The 19,386-nt window shown below is 38.5% G+C and overlaps 1 protein-coding gene across 5 annotated transcripts in view; it reads right to left on the bottom strand.

Annotated features, from left to right (window-relative positions):
* The window catches only part of PPARG (peroxisome proliferator activated receptor gamma), a 135,676-nt gene that overhangs the window by 17,109 nt on the left and 99,181 nt on the right, over window positions 1-19,386 (bottom strand). For all 5 annotated transcript variants that reach the window (XM_042979529.1, XM_042979525.1, XM_042979526.1 and 2 more), the window contains exons 6-7: window positions 10,157-10,356; window positions 368-818 (exon numbers count right to left, since the gene is read on the bottom strand). In XM_042979529.1, the coding sequence (XP_042835463.1) occupies window positions 368-818; window positions 10,157-10,356 (651 nt within the window). The remainder of the gene's footprint in view (window positions 1-367; window positions 819-10,156; window positions 10,357-19,386) is intronic.

Below are 19,386 nucleotides of genomic sequence, written 5' to 3'. Positions count from 1 at the left end.
TTAAGCAAAGTTGTACATGTCATTACTTAAATGAAATGAAGAATATATTGGACTTCTGGAGAGAAGGGAAGGGAAGGGAAGGGAAGGGCATTTGTTTTCCATGTTTGGATTGGACTTGAAAAAATATTATGAAGGAAAAAAAAAAAGCCTGGGTTGCTGACAGCCTTTAAACTGCAAAGTTGTGATATTCTTTCCTGGTATTTTACCTGTGTAGTGATGCTCTCATGGCATTAGATCATTGGCATTTTCTGTAGCAAAATGCAGTAAGTACAGAGGAAAGGATGAATGCTAAGGGAAGTCAAAATTCTTTCAGCCATCCCACCACAATCCCACCCCCTTTCACAGAAGATAAGAAGATGAATCTTACCTCCACTGAGAATAATGACGGCTATAAATATTGCCAAGTCGCTGTCATCTAATTCCAGTGCATTGAACTTCACAGCAAACTCAAACTTGGGCTCCATAAAGTCACCAAAGGGTTTTCTCAGGCTCTTTAGAAACTCCCTTGTCATGAATCCTTGGCCCTCTGATATGAGAACCCCATCTTTATTCATCAAGGAAGCCAGCATCGTGTAAATGATCTCATGGACACCATATTTTAGGAGAGTTACTTGGTCATTCAAGTCAAGGTTTACAAAACCAGGGATACTTTTGGCATACTCTGTGATCTCCTGCACAGCTTCCACTGAGCGGAACTGACACCCCTGAAAGATGCGAATGGCTACTTCTTTGCTCTGCTCTTGCAAGGGGGTGATGTGTTTGAACTTGATTTTATCTTCTCCCATCATTAAGGAATTCATGTCATAGATAACAAATGGCTGCAAAAAAAGGGAGAAAACGTAGTTGAGTTGGAGATTTCTAATTTAGGGTGAACAACCTTACCAGTTTCTTTATACACATTTGCTTTGTTAACTAGAATCTTTAAGGTCAAAAATAGTTTATGAGAAAATACTCTTAACTCTTGATTATTCCTCCTAATTGTCTTCCGGATCCAAACATATTTTACCAAGCTTGGTCTTCTTTTCTTTCAGCTTATACTGCAACAGTTTACCTATGACTGGCTAAGAGTTCCAATTTTGTTGTTTGGAGAGTCTTTGTTGCTGACTTTTAAAATCATACAAAATGCGTTGTTTATTTTGGCTTTCAATAGAATGTGTTTTTAACCTTCTTTCAATAAAAAACAAATCATTTTGGCAACTCAGGGTTGAATACATCCACTTGAACATAAAGTAATCTTGCAGTTTTAGATTAAATCTACTCAGATCTCAAATGAAACGCAGTGTGCATGTAAAATATACTTATAACTAAAAAGAAATCAGTCTGAAAGCAGATGAGAAATACCAAGCCAAGAAAATGTCTATTTCTTTTCTTAATGCTCTGGAAGCAATCTGTTTTAGAAACAGCCAGATGTTTAAAGCCTGTGGGTAAGCGCTGCATAAAGTGGCAAAATTAAAAAAGGGTTTTGAACTTATTTTTCAAAATATCTGTCCTTAAAGGTCAAATAATCAATAAAACACATGGATCAGTTTATTCAAGTTTGCAATAGGCTGCCTTCAAAAGCAAGTTGTTAGTCATTAAGTGATCTTTCTCTTTCATTTTTCTTGTATAGAACTGACCAAAGGGTTGTGGTCATTGTGAAATCCTCCGGCTACTCTGATTGAGAAGGGGCAGCATTTTACATACATTGGAAATACTGAACTATAGAAGTTAAGCCCCAATCCCATTCAAATAAGCATATACTTGAAAACACTGGAAGAAGAGTTGAGGGTATTTGGCTTATAGCTTGGATTCTGTGGTTAACTATGTGACTTTAGGAAAGTACTTTATCTTTCCTAGGCTCAAATTTCCCAACTGAGAGGGATGGATTAAGCTGGATATTTCCATTTCTTCTCTTGAAGATATTCTAGTTGCATTTCTCAGAAGCTGTGTGTGTGGTGTACATGTGGATTTGTGTGAGCGTGCATGTATATGCATGCACACTGAACATGACATTTCTCTTAAGCAGAGATGCTCAGAATTCCCTCCTGATGGACAAGAGGAAGCAACAGAATGAGTGGCAGAAGGAGCCACCTTTAAGACCCACTGGTTTGGAGATTGTTAATCTCTACACAAGTCTTTGATTTTCACCATTAAGTCTATTCTACATTGAAGGAAATAACACTAAGGATTCTTAGATGTTGAGTAGATTTGCAAACTTGCATATTATTTCAACACCATTCACTGGAGTTATTCCAGAAATTCTTACTTTTCTAACCAAAAACTTCACTTCAATTGTATTGTTTATCCAACCCCAAAGGAGGGCAGATGTGTGGACTCAAGAATAGGTTTGCTTATTGGCTTTAATTCTTCAACTAAATTAGGAGCAAATAATGCTTACTATGTTTTTGGACACTCTGCTTGTATTTTTTTTTCTTTTTTTCTATTTCAGGATTGATATTAATGAGAGAGGGGGAAAAAAAAGAGCAGATAATCAGTCACATCAGTTAAAATGTGCTGAGTTCCCCCAGAATGTCAGATTCTAATCATGAGAAAGACTTGTTTTTATAGAACTTAGTGGTTTCTGTCCTCTAGGAGTTTTGTAGCATATTATAAACTTATGTTAATGAAATACTGGTTTTCGTTACTGCCATGGGAATCTGATGGTATGGATACTTGAAAAGTCTACCTGTATATATAGAAGTACAAAATAACATGAATGTAAATCATCCCCTCTTCACATTGGAAAGACTGTACCCAGAACTGCCCACTGCAACTTCTAGATGAGCTTCTGCTCAACCATTTGGCTTCTTGGCACAGAATGTATGCATGAAATTCTTCCACCTCCATGTAAGCAATTTATCTGGAACTATGCCCTGATAAATCACCCTGTGACTCTTCCCCTTGACTTCCCCTGTCCCCTCATATAAAGTCCCAGGTTCCTGTTTTTGAAACTCTGTGATAGTTGAACATAGGGCACAAAATCCTGCTAATTTTCTCTCCCAATTTAACAACAATGTGACTTTAACCCCTTGGCAATCGATGTTGGTCAGGATTTCCTGGCAGTAAACACTCAAGGACAGAGAAAGGAATCAGCAGCCCCCACCATCATGCCAAACCATTCTGTTGTTTTTTTTAAAATCCCTTCAGCATTTGAAAAGTGATGAACTGGTAGAGAATTCTGGATATTGACATGCAAATGAATACCAGTGGATTTTTTTGTTTTTCCAAGATTATGCTGTTTTCATCGCATTTTTGAAGTCTGCACAGGCACTTTCGGCCTCCATGTAAATCTGTCAAACTGCAAGAGGGATCACCAGACATGGTCTGCCTGGAGACCTGCCTTTCTTTGCTACCAATTCACCGGTTCTTAGCCTGCAAACAGTTGCACGTTTCACCCTGGACCTCCTTACCCTGAAACAGTGAAAAGATAGTGACTCACCTGATTTACAGAGAGCTGACCTTAAAACCAGGTGGAATTTGGCTTATGTAACTTATCTTGGGTTATTAATTTAATTTTGCACTTCTGGTAAAATGTTCTACATAAAAAGGACTTCACTTCCATATTTCTGTATTTTCTACACATCAAAGGGAAGCCATCTAAGTTCTATTAGCTTGTACGGTATCATCTGATGATCTGCTGTTATAAGAGGAACCATATCATCCTCAAATTTGGTCTTAATGATTTTACGCCTCTAGTTTGGAGCTAAGGATGTATTTATCTTCAGACATTGTAGCAAATGGCCAGATAAGCACCTCTCCTTAACAGGAAAGAATGTTTAATTACATCTAGGACATTATCAGGGACAGATCCAGGTTTTGTGGGGCCTGAAATGCACTCAATCATTGGGTACATTTAATAACAACCGTTAGGTTCAATAATACAAATTATAAGAGCAAAATTGTTCGCGCCCTTCTCAGAACATTGGAAGGGACCCTGTACAAAAGAGAAGCCCTGAAGGTTAAGCTTCATTAATTTATATAAAGTGAATCTGCCTCTGGCCGTAGTGATGCTTGTAATTCTCAAATATTGGGCAGACCAGAAAAAGGTGAGACTGACATGAAGAAAACTGCACTTCAACACAGTGTTTTTCTAGGGGAAGCAAAAACAGTTTCTGTAAGAGGAAATTAGTTTTCTTTAGAGAGATACATCAAATGTAATTGATTTTTATATATTCTGATTTTCAAAAATGGCTCCCCATATCAAAGCCAGGATGGGATTAAAGGTACTGTGTTATAATATAATTATATTTAGTTATATAATTTTATATTATATTAATTAATTATATTAATTATATTATATTATATTATATTATATTATATTATATTATATTATATATTATTATATTATATTAATTATAATTATATATAATTTATATAATTATATTTAGTTACATTATATTTAGTTACAGACCTCTTGCATGCCTCTAATGTGTAACACAAAGATCATGGAGGAAGCTGGCTTAATAATGAAAACAAAGTAGAGTAATAAAAGTTTACTTTTTTGACTGGAGAAGTAGAACAATAGTGTTCCTTAGCAGTCCATAACATCAGCATTTTAATATACAAGTTATGAAAGGGATTATGCATGAATGAATGCTCTAAGTTTACAGCTCTTTTTGAGTACTAAAATAGCAAGCTAAAGGAGATAAATGAGAGTCAACCAAAGCAAAGATTGTTCTGGTGATTGCTCCAATTTTGGAGACTATAATTAGTGTAAGAGACAACTCTACCCTCTCACAAACCATCACTTGGTGAACACGTCAGAGTTAAAACTGGCCTGAAAAAATGTGTGTCTCATCTCATGAATCTCTCCTGATATCCTTAGTTTTCATGATAGCTTAGAGCAAAGGCTCAAGGAAGAAAAATTGAATTGTTGGGGCCTATCTTCTTCATTTTGTTTCCTTCTTCCTTTTTTATACTTCTGACTAGCTTTCACCCATTTAGAGATACCTGGTTCTTCTGGATTAGCTATAGTGGGTGAATGTGAATCAAAACTCATTGGTTGGGTTTCTTCAATGTCTTTTTGGTTTTGCCTGTTTCTAGTTTCCTCTTGTTGAGAACCATGGGATGTATAGAACCAAAGGGGTCTTCAAAAATCACCTACATCATCATTCTTTGACGAGGTATGAATAAGTTGAATGAAGCCAAGAGACTTTCCGAAGTCAAATAACTATTTACAACAAACTTTGAAATGGAACTAGATCTCCTGACTCATGATTAGTTCTTTTCCCTTTCTGTTGCTTTCTACATGACTTCCCCACTTTTTCTTTTTTAAATAAAATGACTATTCTGGAGGAATTTGGGGTTTTTAGAAGCTCTTCTATGGTGGGGTCCTGGAGGCAGGGCCTTTTGAACTATATTTCCTAGAAGTGCTAGTTTAGTGCTGGATGTGACTGAAGTTAAGTTTGAAAACTCTCGCAAATGTAATTCTGTTTTCCTGTGTGGTTTAGAGATTGAAGACAAATAAAAACTTAATGGGAAGAATTATTCACACTCTAATGAACTAGCCCATAACCATAGCTCTTAAAAAGCCATCTATTGCCAGCCAAAGCGTTACTCAGCTGGCAAACAAGGGTGTTGGTCAAATGAATCTAGTCATTAAAAAAAAAAATCCACATGCTCTTCTTAACTATATGCTATTTATTTATTGTCTGAAAGAACACTATTGGTTCAGATCTATCTTTAGCTATTCATGACAGTCCCGGCAGTAAAGGAATTTATTTTATTAACATTAATATATGGACTAATGATCCCAGGAGCCCAATTTCTTCATCAGCTATCAAAACAAATCAGCACTACTATCCTGTTCTTTATTTATACCTGGGCTCCTAAGTCTCTTTTCTCTGACGGTTTGTCTGGTATCTTTCTTCTCAAGGGAGCAAATTCCAACTCCCTCAGGCTTTTCCATAGATGAAGGAGAAAGAGACCACACTTTGTTTAGCTGTAAGTGTAGGATTTAAAAGAAGAGATATCTTCCCAACAGCTTGAGTTACTAAATTTGACAGCCATTGTAAATTTTAGAATAGGAGAATTTGAATGGGTACAGAATTGTTTTCACAAAAGGTGACGTTTCCATATTGTTTTTATTTGGTAGTTTCATATTTCACACACTATTTAGAAAAACCATTTTTATGATGGCACAGTTTGCTCTCATAATTATAAAAACAGTGACTCTACACGTACCCATCATAAGCAATGTGATGCTTTGGGACCCAAAGTCCAATATAGAACAAATAAGTTTTATTCCTTGTTTGCAGATAGAGTGCAGCCAGGGCCTCATCATCTCTCAGATATGGGATGAAAAGTTGTCAGGCGCACCAAGGGTTTTTCTATTTATTGTTTTATGACAAACCATAGCACTGAAAATGGTTTTTGAAAACCATTCTCTGTTTATTTTCATCAACAAACATGGGATCATGTGACAATGATACACCCAGTGTGTTCGGCACATCAGGGTAATATTCAAACACTGGGAACTTCCAAAGTCCATTCAGTTCTCAAATTGTCGTCATGGAACAGGCACCCTAGTTCTATATTCATGTTTTTCAGAGTTCAGTGGGATCTCTTAAAAGACGCTGCTGGGCTGGCACAAGCCACAGAAAGGGAAAGAGATTGTGAGAAGAGTCAATGCCATTCCCATTTGAGGGTGGCTAAAAGGCTTACTGCTATTGAAATTTCTTTTCCAGTTATCCATATCCAGTGATTCCAAATCCCATCTGGCCCTGAGCCTAAATTTCCAAGCATTATTCTTTTAGGCAAGACAATGAAAAGTAGGAGTATCATATCCCAAAGATAGGATGTTAAGGTTAAGAAACATGGGAGGGAAGCAGAGCATTTAATTTATCTGCTCATTTATCTGTTTTGAAAGGTGTAAGTAGCACCAGGAAATAAGATACAGGAGACAGAAGTTTAATTGAGAAGGGAAAAGCCCTGGTTGGCCTAGAGGCATATGCTGGTACAGGTCCTGAGAGGAGAGATTAGCCAGTATCTCAAAATGCGATGGAATAGGCAATGGTTAAATTGAGCAGTAAGACAAATTTAAAGAATGGCCTCTCCAATAAAGTCATTTCCTTTTCCAAAGGTTTTGGGTAACAGGCCGTCCTTTATGCTGAACAGCCTCCCCCAGGCTTGGCCTAACCAACGCTAATGACATCAGTCTCAAGCAGGGTGTATAATGAGACCCAAGCTGTTCTACTGCACCAGCCATGGCCACTTTTCCACATCCCCTACCCTCTCAGGAGTCCATACTTCTGCATGACTTTTTCTATCAATGCAAATCTTAACTTTCATAAGTCCTGGCCAAGAGATAACATAACACCCCTGAGAGAGATGCTATCAAATAAATAACATGACCACGTAAGATAAAGAACAAATATCTAGTCTCATTGGAAATCACATTTTGGATTTTTTTTTCTCTCCCATATTCCTCTCTGAACTATTTCTTTCCACTAATGCTTAATTTGATTTTGCAAGATAAGGAGAAAAGAGAGAGCCAAACAATTCTATTTCAGTTTTGTGTAATCAGGGACTGGATTATTTTAATTTGGCCCAGTTTCTCTTTCCTTTTCCAGACCCTAACAAGAGGCAATTCTGCCTCTATCTAGACCATTAATGATGTCCAGGTTGGTTAGCAAATATTGGGCGAGTGAGAGGCTCTCTGTTCAAAGTCCAGAATTTCAAAGGGGCATAGGCAAGAGTTTTTAATTCAATTAAGCAAATACATTCTGAATAACTGTTATGGGCAAAGCACAATGTTAGTTACTATAGGGGAAAAAATGACAAACATTTGGCCTCTGAACTTGAGAAGCCCATAATCAAGCATTTTGCGGCCCTTTCTCTTAAAATCCTTAATACTCGGTTATCCCATAAAGAGTCTACAATTATCTTATTTTTAACTCAAAGATTTAGAGCCAAATCGCCAATTGGCGTGAGGTTTTAAAGTGATTTACAGTGGACTGGGCTCTCTGCCTTTCAGTGACAGGGAAGAGTATACCAGTCACTGGTAGTGTACATTTAAATTCTTGCCTACTTGGGGGATTTTTTTTTTTTTTAAATGCCTTCCTCCTATCTTCCAGGTACTATTATTAAATTGATGGGATTTCCAGCTTGGATAGCAGTCTGGAGTGGGAGATAAAGAGAATGTGAGAAAGCAGTTCCTGGAAAAAAAATGGCCCAAGGCAAAAGTGTGGAGTAAACAGTTTGCTTTAGGGTTCTTTCCCTGTCCAGCTCCCTTCCCAGCTCCAGGCCTCCCAGCCTCCAGGTCCCTATCCCACACTGGCTCTCAGCAAGCTGCTAAAAATGTGCCTTACACAGTTAACTATTTCTAGCCATGTCACCAGTTCTCCTTTTATTTCTCTCCCTTCAAACGAACACAACTGTTTTCCATAGTCACATCAGCTACAAAGAGGTCTTCACTTGCTTTTGTTTTGCTGTGCCCCGATTTTTTTCATTAATGAATACACAGACTCAGCTTTACTAAGACCTATAGTCTGTAGTCCAGCCTGTATGTGAGACAGTTGTCCTAGCTGCTATTATTTGGGAGGAACAAAAGAGTAAAAGACAAAAATTTCCTGGCCATGAATATATTGGGATAGCAGGACAACGTAAAAGATTACTGTCATTCTAAAAAGTGATAAAAACAAATCATAAGCCAGCATATTTTCCCAAGGTGAAGCTTTCCAAGTGCATTTGTCAATTTGGCTCATTTCTAGCCAATGGGGAAGTAGCTTCCAAGAGGGGGTATCATGCTCAGAATGCACTGAGGTAGAAGCAAGGAGGCCTGCATCATAGGCCTGGTTCTGTTGTGTGCTAACTGCGTGATCTCAAGACAAAATGTCCAATCTCTCTGCACTCCAGTCTCCTCATCTTTAAAGAGGGAATAATAATAGGAGCTCTAGGATGGTCATGTGTCTTGAGCATAATGAATGTGTAAGAATTGTTTTTAATTGTGGAGAACTGGACCATACTGTTAAGGTATCAGTGACTCTCCTGCAGTCAGGAAACTCATTGTCCTTCAGTGTCCAAAGACCATTTGGCTCTTTACACAGCAATATCCCACTGGAGTTTTCTTTTTCTATTAGCTGATAACTACTCTAATGGTTTACAGCTAAAAGGAAAAAAAAAAACACATCGTGAGATAGTCATCAAAATACATTAAAGGCTAATGAATATTTTCCCCGAAATATAACTGAGTGGGGGACTAAGTTACACATATCTATAAAGTAACTGCATGCCTCTCCTGGAGGTGTTCATTTGAAAATAAATGATGGCACAAAAGGGCTTTCAAGGGCTGGGACGGTGTCTTCTGAACATGTTCTGCGCTTCTTACAACCCTAGGAACCTGCTGCAGATATTACAATCAAAGGCAGACCTCTGCCTGTGAAAACAGGTACGGAGATGTGACCCAGGTCACATTGCAAGCTGATGGCAGAACTGAAATTCCGGTGTAGCTGTGTTTTGTTTTAATACAGTTCCATGTTGCTTTCTCAGCTTCCTATCAAGGAAGAGTTCTGCTTTGGAACATCTGACTTAGTAACAATTATAGCCTATTCTGGGTTTTCCAAACAGTGGTAATCAAAGAGCCTGCAGATGTTTGGAATCTACGGGAGGAGTAGCCCAGGCAGCTCAGAGCCTCACAGAAGATAAAACTCACATACGTAATAAGAGGATACAGCCTCTAGCTGCCCAGGAACAATCAACAGAGCTACAGGGAAAAATACTTAGATGTATTTTTATGCCCCCACATGGAACTTTGTGAGAAGTGACTCTAGCAGTTCTCCTGAATTGTAAAATAATGGGACTGAATACCTTTTCCAAGCCTAGGTCAGGCCATTCCCAGAGAAAGCAGGGCTGCTGGGATGGATATAGTTGTGGCCAGTTATTCAGTTATTCAGGCTTTTTACTATTCTCAAAGAATTTGTTAGGAGAATTTGAAGGACTTTTTCCCTTTTCAAAATAAGTTTTACTTATCCTATCTGCAAACATTTCCTTTCCTGTGTTTCAGACACAGCCAGCAACATGTAACAGCCAACAGCTGAACATTGACTCTGTATATGTGTGTGTAACAGGGTGAATTATTTTCTCAAGGACAAAACAACAACAACAACAACAACAACAACAACAACAACAACAACAAGGAACCCAGCCACCCCAATGTAGACAGCAGAAGAGAACTAACTGATTTGTCTGTTGTCTTTCCTGTCAAGATCGCCCTCGCCTTTGCTTTGGTCAGCGGGAAGGACTTTATGTATGAGTCATACAAATGTTTTGCCAGGGCCCGGAGATCTGCCGACTCTGGATTCAGCTGGTCGATATCACTGGAGATCTCCGCCAACAGCTTCTCTTTCTCCGCCTGTGGCATCCGCCCAAACCTGATGGCTATAGAGGGAGAGAAATGACAAGGATACATCACTGAATTACTGCTGCTCTCCCCTGGTCCTAGTGCCCAGACCGTAGAAAGCCCCTCCTTCTCTCTGCCAATCTCAAGGTCTTGTTTTTCTATCTCCAACTTTGTTCACGTTTTTTATTTCATGGCAATAGCACAGGCTGTCGGTAAGAATTAAATTGTTCAGTTCTTTAATTAAAATAAAATTAATCCATGATCTTGCTAGGAAGGTGAAAGAATCTGAAAGTGTAGCAAAGAAATTAAAGTATATTTACTTACACATGAAATAACTGAGGACCAGCTCCTACTGATCCCTCAAGACCCAATTCAAATGTCACCTTCTTTGTGAGGCTTTTCTTGACTTCTTCAAGCAGCATTTATTATTTATTTGCCTGTACTCCAATAGCCTTTGGTACATACTTCAATGACAACGATTTCGAAACTGTGCTTTTTAATTTTATAGGTCTATTTATCTCACTCTAGAACACTATCCTGAAGGCCACGGACAGTGTCTTAATCATTTTTGTATCCCCAGCCCTTAATATACAGTCAGGCCCTAAAAGGATCACAAATTCTTTTACAAATTGAAGGAAGGAACTGTGCAGAATTCAAAGTTGTACAGACAGAGGCTCTGTTCTCACAGAGTCTGTATGATTTATTTTGTCCATGTTATAAAGAAATATGGATGGTGCTTTCTTTCATGTTATTAGACCTTTTACATTTAGTAGAGAGAAGCCATAATCATTCCCCTGACTCTCTAGGATTACCACTTAATGATGTTTGTCAAAAAGACCATTTCCTTACTTAACATTTGGCTTCCTGTGGGGTGAGGAAGTGTAAAGAAGAAGAAAACTAAAGAAAGAAAGGCAAAGAGGAACATTTAGCAGAGGTTAGTAAGGCCTAGGTTGGGGGAAAAATCATGTTTGTACCTCTTTCAACTCAGATGGTTCTCCCCTCCCCCACCAATACGATCTGCAAAATATTTTGAATAATGCTACCTTTGGGCCCCACTTTGGACTCTCTACATTTTCCCATAATAAGGACATTTGGATATCACAGCCAATATTACCCTGTGTGTAGCTCTACTCTTACACTTCCCATGTGGTGGCACAGTTGTGTGTTTTTGTGACCATTTCCCCTTGAGGGCCCAGACTGTCATATTCATTTATATCTCTAGCACTTAGTTGTGCTCTGTGGGTGGTTGCTGAATGCAAGAATGAATAAATGGATGATTCCCTGCTATATGTTATTATGCTAAAGGTAGCATTCTACCATAAACACATTTCCATCTGAATACTTAGTGAATTTCATTTACAACTGGCTAGAGGAGAGACTGCTGTGTACCCCTGAGTCTCAAATTCATATTCACTTCAGTTGACCCTATATAAGCTCTATCACTAACTAATACAGGTATTGTGTTTGGGGGGGTGGAGTGGCTCCTTTGTGGTCTCTGACTTAGAGGGGAAGAGAATCTTACCTCTCAGTTAGGATGCTTTTAAATTAAATTAGCCTATATCCATTTGGTAAATCTATCCTCTCTCTGCCCATGACCTCTTCAAACAGAAATCTTAAAACAATCACCACTTTTTGGTCAAAAATCTTGTCTATCTACTCACTCTTTCCCATTCTTTTTTTAGTTCCACAGGGATGGGCCATGAATGGTTGCTCACATTCTTATCACAGTCCCCCACCCTTCTGCCCCAGATTGTTTAGGTCCCACAGGATATGATCTTATTACTTATTGTATTCTCTTTCTCAGCACTGATCACAGTAATTATCTACAATGTTTTCTTGTCTCTCTTATGTAATCTCCATGAAGGCAGGAATCTTGCTCAGTATCATATCCTCCGCACTCAGTATAATGTCCAGCACATGCTAAGTCTTCGTGTAATATATACTGGAATAAAACAGGAAAAAAACCCCACAAACCCCTGAGAACCAGATAGCAGATTCCTTTCAAAATCATTTTCTGTGAAGCCAGTCCCATCATTTGCTTCCCTGTACTATATTTATTACTTTTTTTTATCAGCAGTTCTCAGTTGAGAAGTATCGAACCAAGGGGAGGCAGGGCATATTAGAATCACTCGATAACTTCTAAAATTATGTATCTTCCATGGAAAATGGTGTTGATACGCCATCCCTCCTCCCAATGAGGAGTGTATAAAAAACCTGGGGTTTCGGACAGTTTAGGAAAAGCTTCTCAAATAATGGGCTGCTGTTGCATTCATATATTAGCTCAGGTAGCAAACTAATACTGTACTTCTATATTGGTTTATGTTGGTTATTCTACTAGAATCTATGGGTACTGAGTTTTCTCATCTTTGCTCCTGGGTGCAATACACATGGTAGGTATACAAAAAAATGCTTGATGAATTAAACTTTAAAGTATCAAGTTTAAAAACAGGAAGTTTGTTGGGAATGCAAGCTGGTACAGCCACTCTGGAAAACAGTATGGAGGTTCCTCAAAAAACTAAAAATAGAACTACTCTACGACCCAGCAATTGCACTACTAGGCATTTATCCAAGGGATACAGGTGTGCTGTTTCGAAGGGGCACATGCACCCCCATGTTTATAGCAGCACTATCAACAATAGCCAAAGTATGGAAAGAGCCCAAATGTCCATCGATGGATGAATGGATAAAGAAGATGTGGTACATATATATACACAATGGAGTATTAGTCAACAATCAAAAGAATGAAATCTTGCCATTTGCAACTACGTGGATGGAACTGGAGGGTATTATACTAAGTGAAATTAGTCAGAGGAAGACAAAAATCATATGACTTCTCTCATATGAGAACTTTAAGAGACAAAACAGATGAACATAAGGGAAGAGAAACAAAAATAATATAAAAACAGGGAGGGGGAGAAAACAGAAGAGACTCATAAATATGGAGAACAAACAGGGTTACAGGAGGGGTTGTGGGAGGGGGGATGGGCTAAGAATTATGGCACATTGAAGGGAGAAGAGGTTTGGTGTAAAGCGTGGAGACAACCCAAATTCTCTAACAAAACAGAGTGGCTGGAATCACCAACAATCTGTGGCTCTTTATGTAACAGAGTGCACAGTGCCATCTCTTTACACAATGAATAATTACTGACTATCTACTGTGTGCGCAACATTGTTCTAGGCTCTGGTTAAATTTTTACAGGTAATAAAGTATAAATATACACATCTAGGAAAATACTTTTTTTCCTAAAAGGTAATCCAAAAAGTTAATTTAAAATAAACAAACAGCCAAAAGGGAGTGGGAGGTAAAGACTTCCAGTTATGGGATGAATAGGTCACAGAGATGAAAGGTACAGCATGGGGAATATAGTCAATGGTACTGTAATAGCATTGTACGGTGACAGATGGTAGCTACACTGTGGGGAGCACAGCATAACACATAGAGACGTTGAATCACTATGTTGTATACCTGAAACTAATGTAACATGGTGTGCCTACTATATTTCAATTAAAAAAAATTATAAAATAGGGGCTCCTGGGTGGCTCAGTCGGTTGAGCATCTGACTGCGGCTCAGGTCATGATCTTGTGCTTCATGAGTTCGAGCCCCGCGTCGGGCTCTGTGCTGACAGCTCGGAGCCTGGAGCCTGCTTTGGATTCTGTGTCTCCCTCTCTCTCTCTGCCCCTCCCCTCCTCGTGCTCTCTCTCTCTCAAAAATAAACATTAAAAAATTTTAAAAAATAATAATAATAAAATAAAATTTCTGTTAGGAAGAGCCCAGCCAAACATTGCCACCTATTATATTTGCTAATCTTGGTTTTCTGTAACATAATAAAAACAGCCAAAAAAAGCTTCTGAAAATTAATTTAGAATTAGGACATATTAAGGCAAAAAGCCTTCTGCTACGATCTAAATAATATGTGAATTTTTAGAAGTCAAAGTTCTCCCAAAAGGCTAGCTCTTATGAACAAGTTTTCTGTATCATTAAATGCTCATTAAATGTGCTCATGCTGCACATTAGATTCAATTAACTATTAATGCAACTAATCAGATAGGTGATTTTAGCATTTTTATATACCAGAGGTTCAACAAAACAGATAAAAAACACATTCTATTTGGTGAAACTAAATTTGCATAAAACATGGAAATCTGAAGTTGTAGAGGAAATACCATTTTTTATTTGTATGCATTTTTTTTAAATTTTTTTTTTAATGTTTATTTATTTTTGAGACAGAGAGAGACAGAGCATGAATGGGGGAGGGTCAGAGAGAGAGGGAGACACAGAATCCGAAACAGGCTCCAGGCTCTGAGCGGTCAGCACAGAGCCCGACGCGGGGCTCGAACTCACGGACCGCGAGATCATGACCTGAGCTGAAGTTGGAGGCTTAACTGACTGAGCCACCCAGGCGCCCCTATTTGTATGCATTTTTTAAGGGAGAAACTCAATTTTATTTTGCTGCTTTTGAGTCCTATGTAATAATATCTATCTACCGCACGTGAGGTGGTGAGATAAGGCACAGAAAGTGTTCAGCATAGCACGTGGCACATAGTAATGCTTAATAAACCCAGCTTTTGTTACTTGTGGATGAAGTGGTCTAAGTTAACCATGTTTACTGTGGACTATAGACCAGACTACAGATATCATTTTGTAGTCAGGGACACAGACCTAGATTCTTTCCCATAGATACAGAACAAATCCTGAAAACCTCTTCTATCTATGTATGTCTCTATCTCTCTGTCTTTAACTTGTTTAAGGAATGGTGTACTAATTCTTAAACCTCAGTTTCTACCCATTGGGTAGAGCATCTGAAAACCAAGAAGAGGGGGGAATTCTCCCTTTGGATTGCTGTTTCCGATAAGACTGAAATTAGAGCTTAAGAAATAGAAAACGAAAGTTCTGGGTTGGGGACCAGAAATATAAAGGCTGAGTGTGCCCATATAAAAGTATATTTTTCCACATCTTCCACTATTGCTTCAAAGACAGAGGAAAATGCTCCATGTGTTCCTATGAGTCACTGAGGGAGTACTCTTGGCCTCTCTGGAAGACAATGAAATTAACACTACACTTCAAGTAGTCAGGAAGTCAACTTTCTAGTTTCAGCTCAGTGAAAAACTATCCAAGTGGCTTAACTTCTTTGGTTTTCAACTGGTTTATCTATAAAATGAGGGACTTGGAAAAGAAGACTTCTAAAATTTCCTTCTTTTAGCTCTAAGTTTAGCTATAAAATTCTATAAATCCTGACGACATATAATGTTGCAGAACATACTACACTCTTTCTTTCTTTTAAGCAATTTTTATCTAGTCCCTGAAGCCCTGAAGAAAAAAAAAAAAAAAAGACACATTATGTCTGTTCTAAAGATCTAGCACCTGACAAACAGCAACTTCCAAAATACTGGCATTCAGTGTCATATAATTAGTCACCTACAGAGAATTCATATTGCTTGGTTTTAAAAAAATCTGTCATTATCAGCATCAGTATGCAGCCTTCAGGAAGAAGAGGTTTGTAGAGACTCAGTTTCTGGTGAAAGTGTATTAGCTTGCCTTTATATAATACACTTTTACTGAACTGAATGCAGTTCACTGCTACCATATAACAGATTCAGTACTGTGTATTTAGTGTTGATTTACTGAACACATGCAGTACTTAGATACCCTGCTCTTTGGATCTTGGTATAGTGCTAAGAAACAATATTTCTTAATGACAGTTAATAACACTCTTTTAAAACACCTATCTAATTGTAGGAGCATGCAAGACAAATGTTACTTAATTTTAAACATTAAAGCGATTTTCAAAATAATAAATCAGAAAACAGAAGAATGAATTGAGTTGTACTAAAAGTATTTTTGTCTGTCAACATCTAAGGGGTGAACTGGCAATCATACTAGGCTTTTGAGAATTGGTAAGGCTATGTCTCATGGTCAATTTTAACATTTATTTTGTAAAAGCCTATGTAAATAAGACAGATAATACTATTGCTTTTAATAGGTCTGTTGCCAATAAGTTATGTTTTTCTACCCTTCTTTTTTTAATGTTTATTTCTGAAACAGAGAGAGACAGAGTATGAGTGGGGGAGGGTCAGAGAGAGAGGGAGACACAGAATCTGAAGCAGGCTCCAGGCTCCAAGATGTCAGCACAGACCCCCATGCAGGGCTTGAACTCACAAACCGTGAGATCATGACCTGAGCCGAAGTCGGATGCTCAACCGACTGAGCCACCCAGGTGCCCCTCTACCTCTCTTTCTTGAGAAAAAACTTGTGCATTCTGAGGTTGCGCAGAAAGCACTGCCAGAGCAATCTAATAACTATCATTTTCTTGCTCCTCTAAGTAAAACAAGGAGCAGCTTTAGCACTAATATGAAGTGATTTTTATTCAGGGGTAACATTTTCAAACTATCTGCAGAGGACATGTAAACATTTGTCTAGGTTTCTTCACAAAGCAGAGATGGGCAAAACACCCCTGGCCTTACCTGACTCACTGATTCCCTGAAGTCTTACCTGAGATCATTGAATTCACTCAATGAACACCTGTTTGATGCAAGACACTGTGCTAGACAGACTGGACTGGGGGAATAGGAGGACAGGACATGTCTAGTAGGGGAGAGCCTATATATACACAGGTTATTCTCTCTCATGTACCTCTCTTCACTAGCTCCTTCCTTTCCACCTAAGCGGATGTTGAAGATTCTAACCCTGGTTATAATCTCTTCAGTCCATCTTTCCTCCACCACTGAAACTACCGAAAGAGTAGTCTTTCTTTTTTTTTTTTTGATTTTTTTTTTTCAACGTTTTTTATTTATTTTTGGGACAGAGAGAGACAGAGCATGAACGGGGGAGGGTCAGAGAGAGGGAGACACAGAATCTGAAACAGGCTCCAGGCTCCGAGCCATCAGCCCAGAGCCTGACGCGGGGCTCGAACTCACAGACCGCAAGATCGTGACCTGGCTGAAGTCGGACGCTTAACCGACTGCGCCACCCAGGCGCCCCCAAGAGTAGTCTTTCTTCCTTGCCTGCATTTGTCACTACTTACCTCCCAACCTACTGCAATCTTGCTTACGCCTCATTTAAATTTCCAAAACTTTGCTCTTAAAAGTCCCCATTGCTTTTTCTCACAGCCAGATCTAGGGGCCTCTTCGGAGTTCTTGTTTCTGCTTGAGCACTCCAGCATTCACTCTCCCAGCTTTTGCTACTGTTGACCTTCTTCACCCTGTGACTTTAAAATGTTCTCATTGTGGTTTCTGCTTTTCTGGTTCTCCTATCTTTCTGCCTATGTTCCAGACCTTTATGATGGCCCCTCTTCCTTCCCTTATATTCTGTTGTTCCTAATTCATTCTTCTAGCTCACAAAATGTGCTCATAACTCCTGCCCTCTCTTTTCCTGAGATCTGGACTGTTAGTTTTCTCTTGTTTCTATATTCCTTTATATATGGATGCTGGATATCCTGTAAGACCCTCAAATGCAACTTTAAAAATGAATTTTTGTTCTTCCCCTCCAGTTTCCTTTCCCTGTTTCCCTTTCTTAGTTAATTCATTCTATCACCTGACTAGATACCCTGAACAATTTTTGATGACCCCTCTTTCCCTCAGGCACTTGCATTCACTGGTCACTGCTCCGATATTTTTCACAATTTAATTTCTTCTCACTAACCCTTCCCACTGTCTTGGTTCAGAATATTGCATTTGTCTTATGAATTTCCCTGTTTCTCTAACTTATCCTTTTTACAGCTGTCAGTAGTTTAGATTTGGGCAGTATAGATCTGATCACTCCCTTGCTTTACAAAGCAGAGTGTGGGTGTCACAAGAAAGGTTTAAAACACAGAGGGAAGAGGGGGAATTAGAAAGTCTTACAGAAGAGAAGGCATTTGAATGGGGCCTTGAATGCCTGGTAGGATTGTGACAGGGAGCCAAAGGACATAATAAACAGAGGGAAAAGGAGGTGGAGGCTAGCTTGTACGTAGCCACGAATGCCATGTGGGTCTCAGCACAAGCTACCATGTGCATCAGGACCTCATCCATTGTTATATTTTCTGAAAATTAACATTTGGATAATTTTTCCTTTATATTACAAAGAAGACTTTAAAAAAAACCCCAAGTATTAAAATTTAAACTTATTTGCCATTCAGGCTTTTCTTTTTTACAAGGAAGGAGAGAACTGACTTGTAAAATGCTGAGTGCCACAAATATCTGTGAAGCCCTTTTTCTGGATTTTTATGAAGCTGCTGAGAAATTATTTTTAAAGTTGTCAGCATTTTTTTTAAATAACAGAAAAAAAAAAAACCCATACATTATATAATAGGATGTCCTAATCAGTAAAGCTAAAGCTTCACTAATTTTTACATTTATGAAAAGCATAATTTTCATTCAAATCTCACTGGCATAGGGAAAACCTAACTGAATGACTCATAAGTAAGTCAATTTTTCTCTACTTCACATTATTTTTTAAAAAGTAACAGGCTATACTTATAATTTTATTATTTAGTTCATACATGAAAAGCAGCTCCAAATACGAAATATTCACTATTCAAAATTTATTTTTATCTTATCTTATCTTAATTTTATTTTAGAGAGGACAAGCAGAGGAGAGGGGAAGAAGGGGTGGGGAGAGAGAGAGGGAAAGACAGAGAGTAAGGCAGATATCCTAAGCAGGCTCCATGCTTAACGAGGAGCCCGACACAGGGCGTGATCTCACAAATGTGAGATCATGACTTGAGTCGAAATCCAGAGTCAGACACTTAACTGACTAAGCCACCCAGGAACTCCAGTAGTCAAAATTCTTAATGAATAAATTATCTTATCAAAAATAAAGAAGTCAAGGGGCGCCTGGATGGCTCAGTCGGTTGGGTGTCTGACTTCAGCTCACATCATGATCTCATGGTTTGTGGGTTTGAGCCCCGCATCGGAATCTGTGCTAACAGCTCGGAGCCCAGAGCCTGCTTCGGATTCTGTGTCTCTCTCTGTCCCTCCTCCGCTCACATGCTCTCTCTCAAAATAAATAAATTAAAAAAAAATAAAGGAGTCACATTTTAAAAATATGATTCATGTCAGGGATCTTGCCAACAGAATTTTAAAACAAAAA

Source organism: Panthera tigris, chromosome A2 (genome assembly GCF_018350195.1).
Source record: "Panthera tigris isolate Pti1 chromosome A2, P.tigris_Pti1_mat1.1, whole genome shotgun sequence".
Lineage (NCBI taxonomy): Eukaryota > Metazoa > Chordata > Mammalia > Carnivora > Felidae > Panthera > Panthera tigris.
This window is presented reverse-complemented; position numbering and strand designations above follow the sequence as displayed.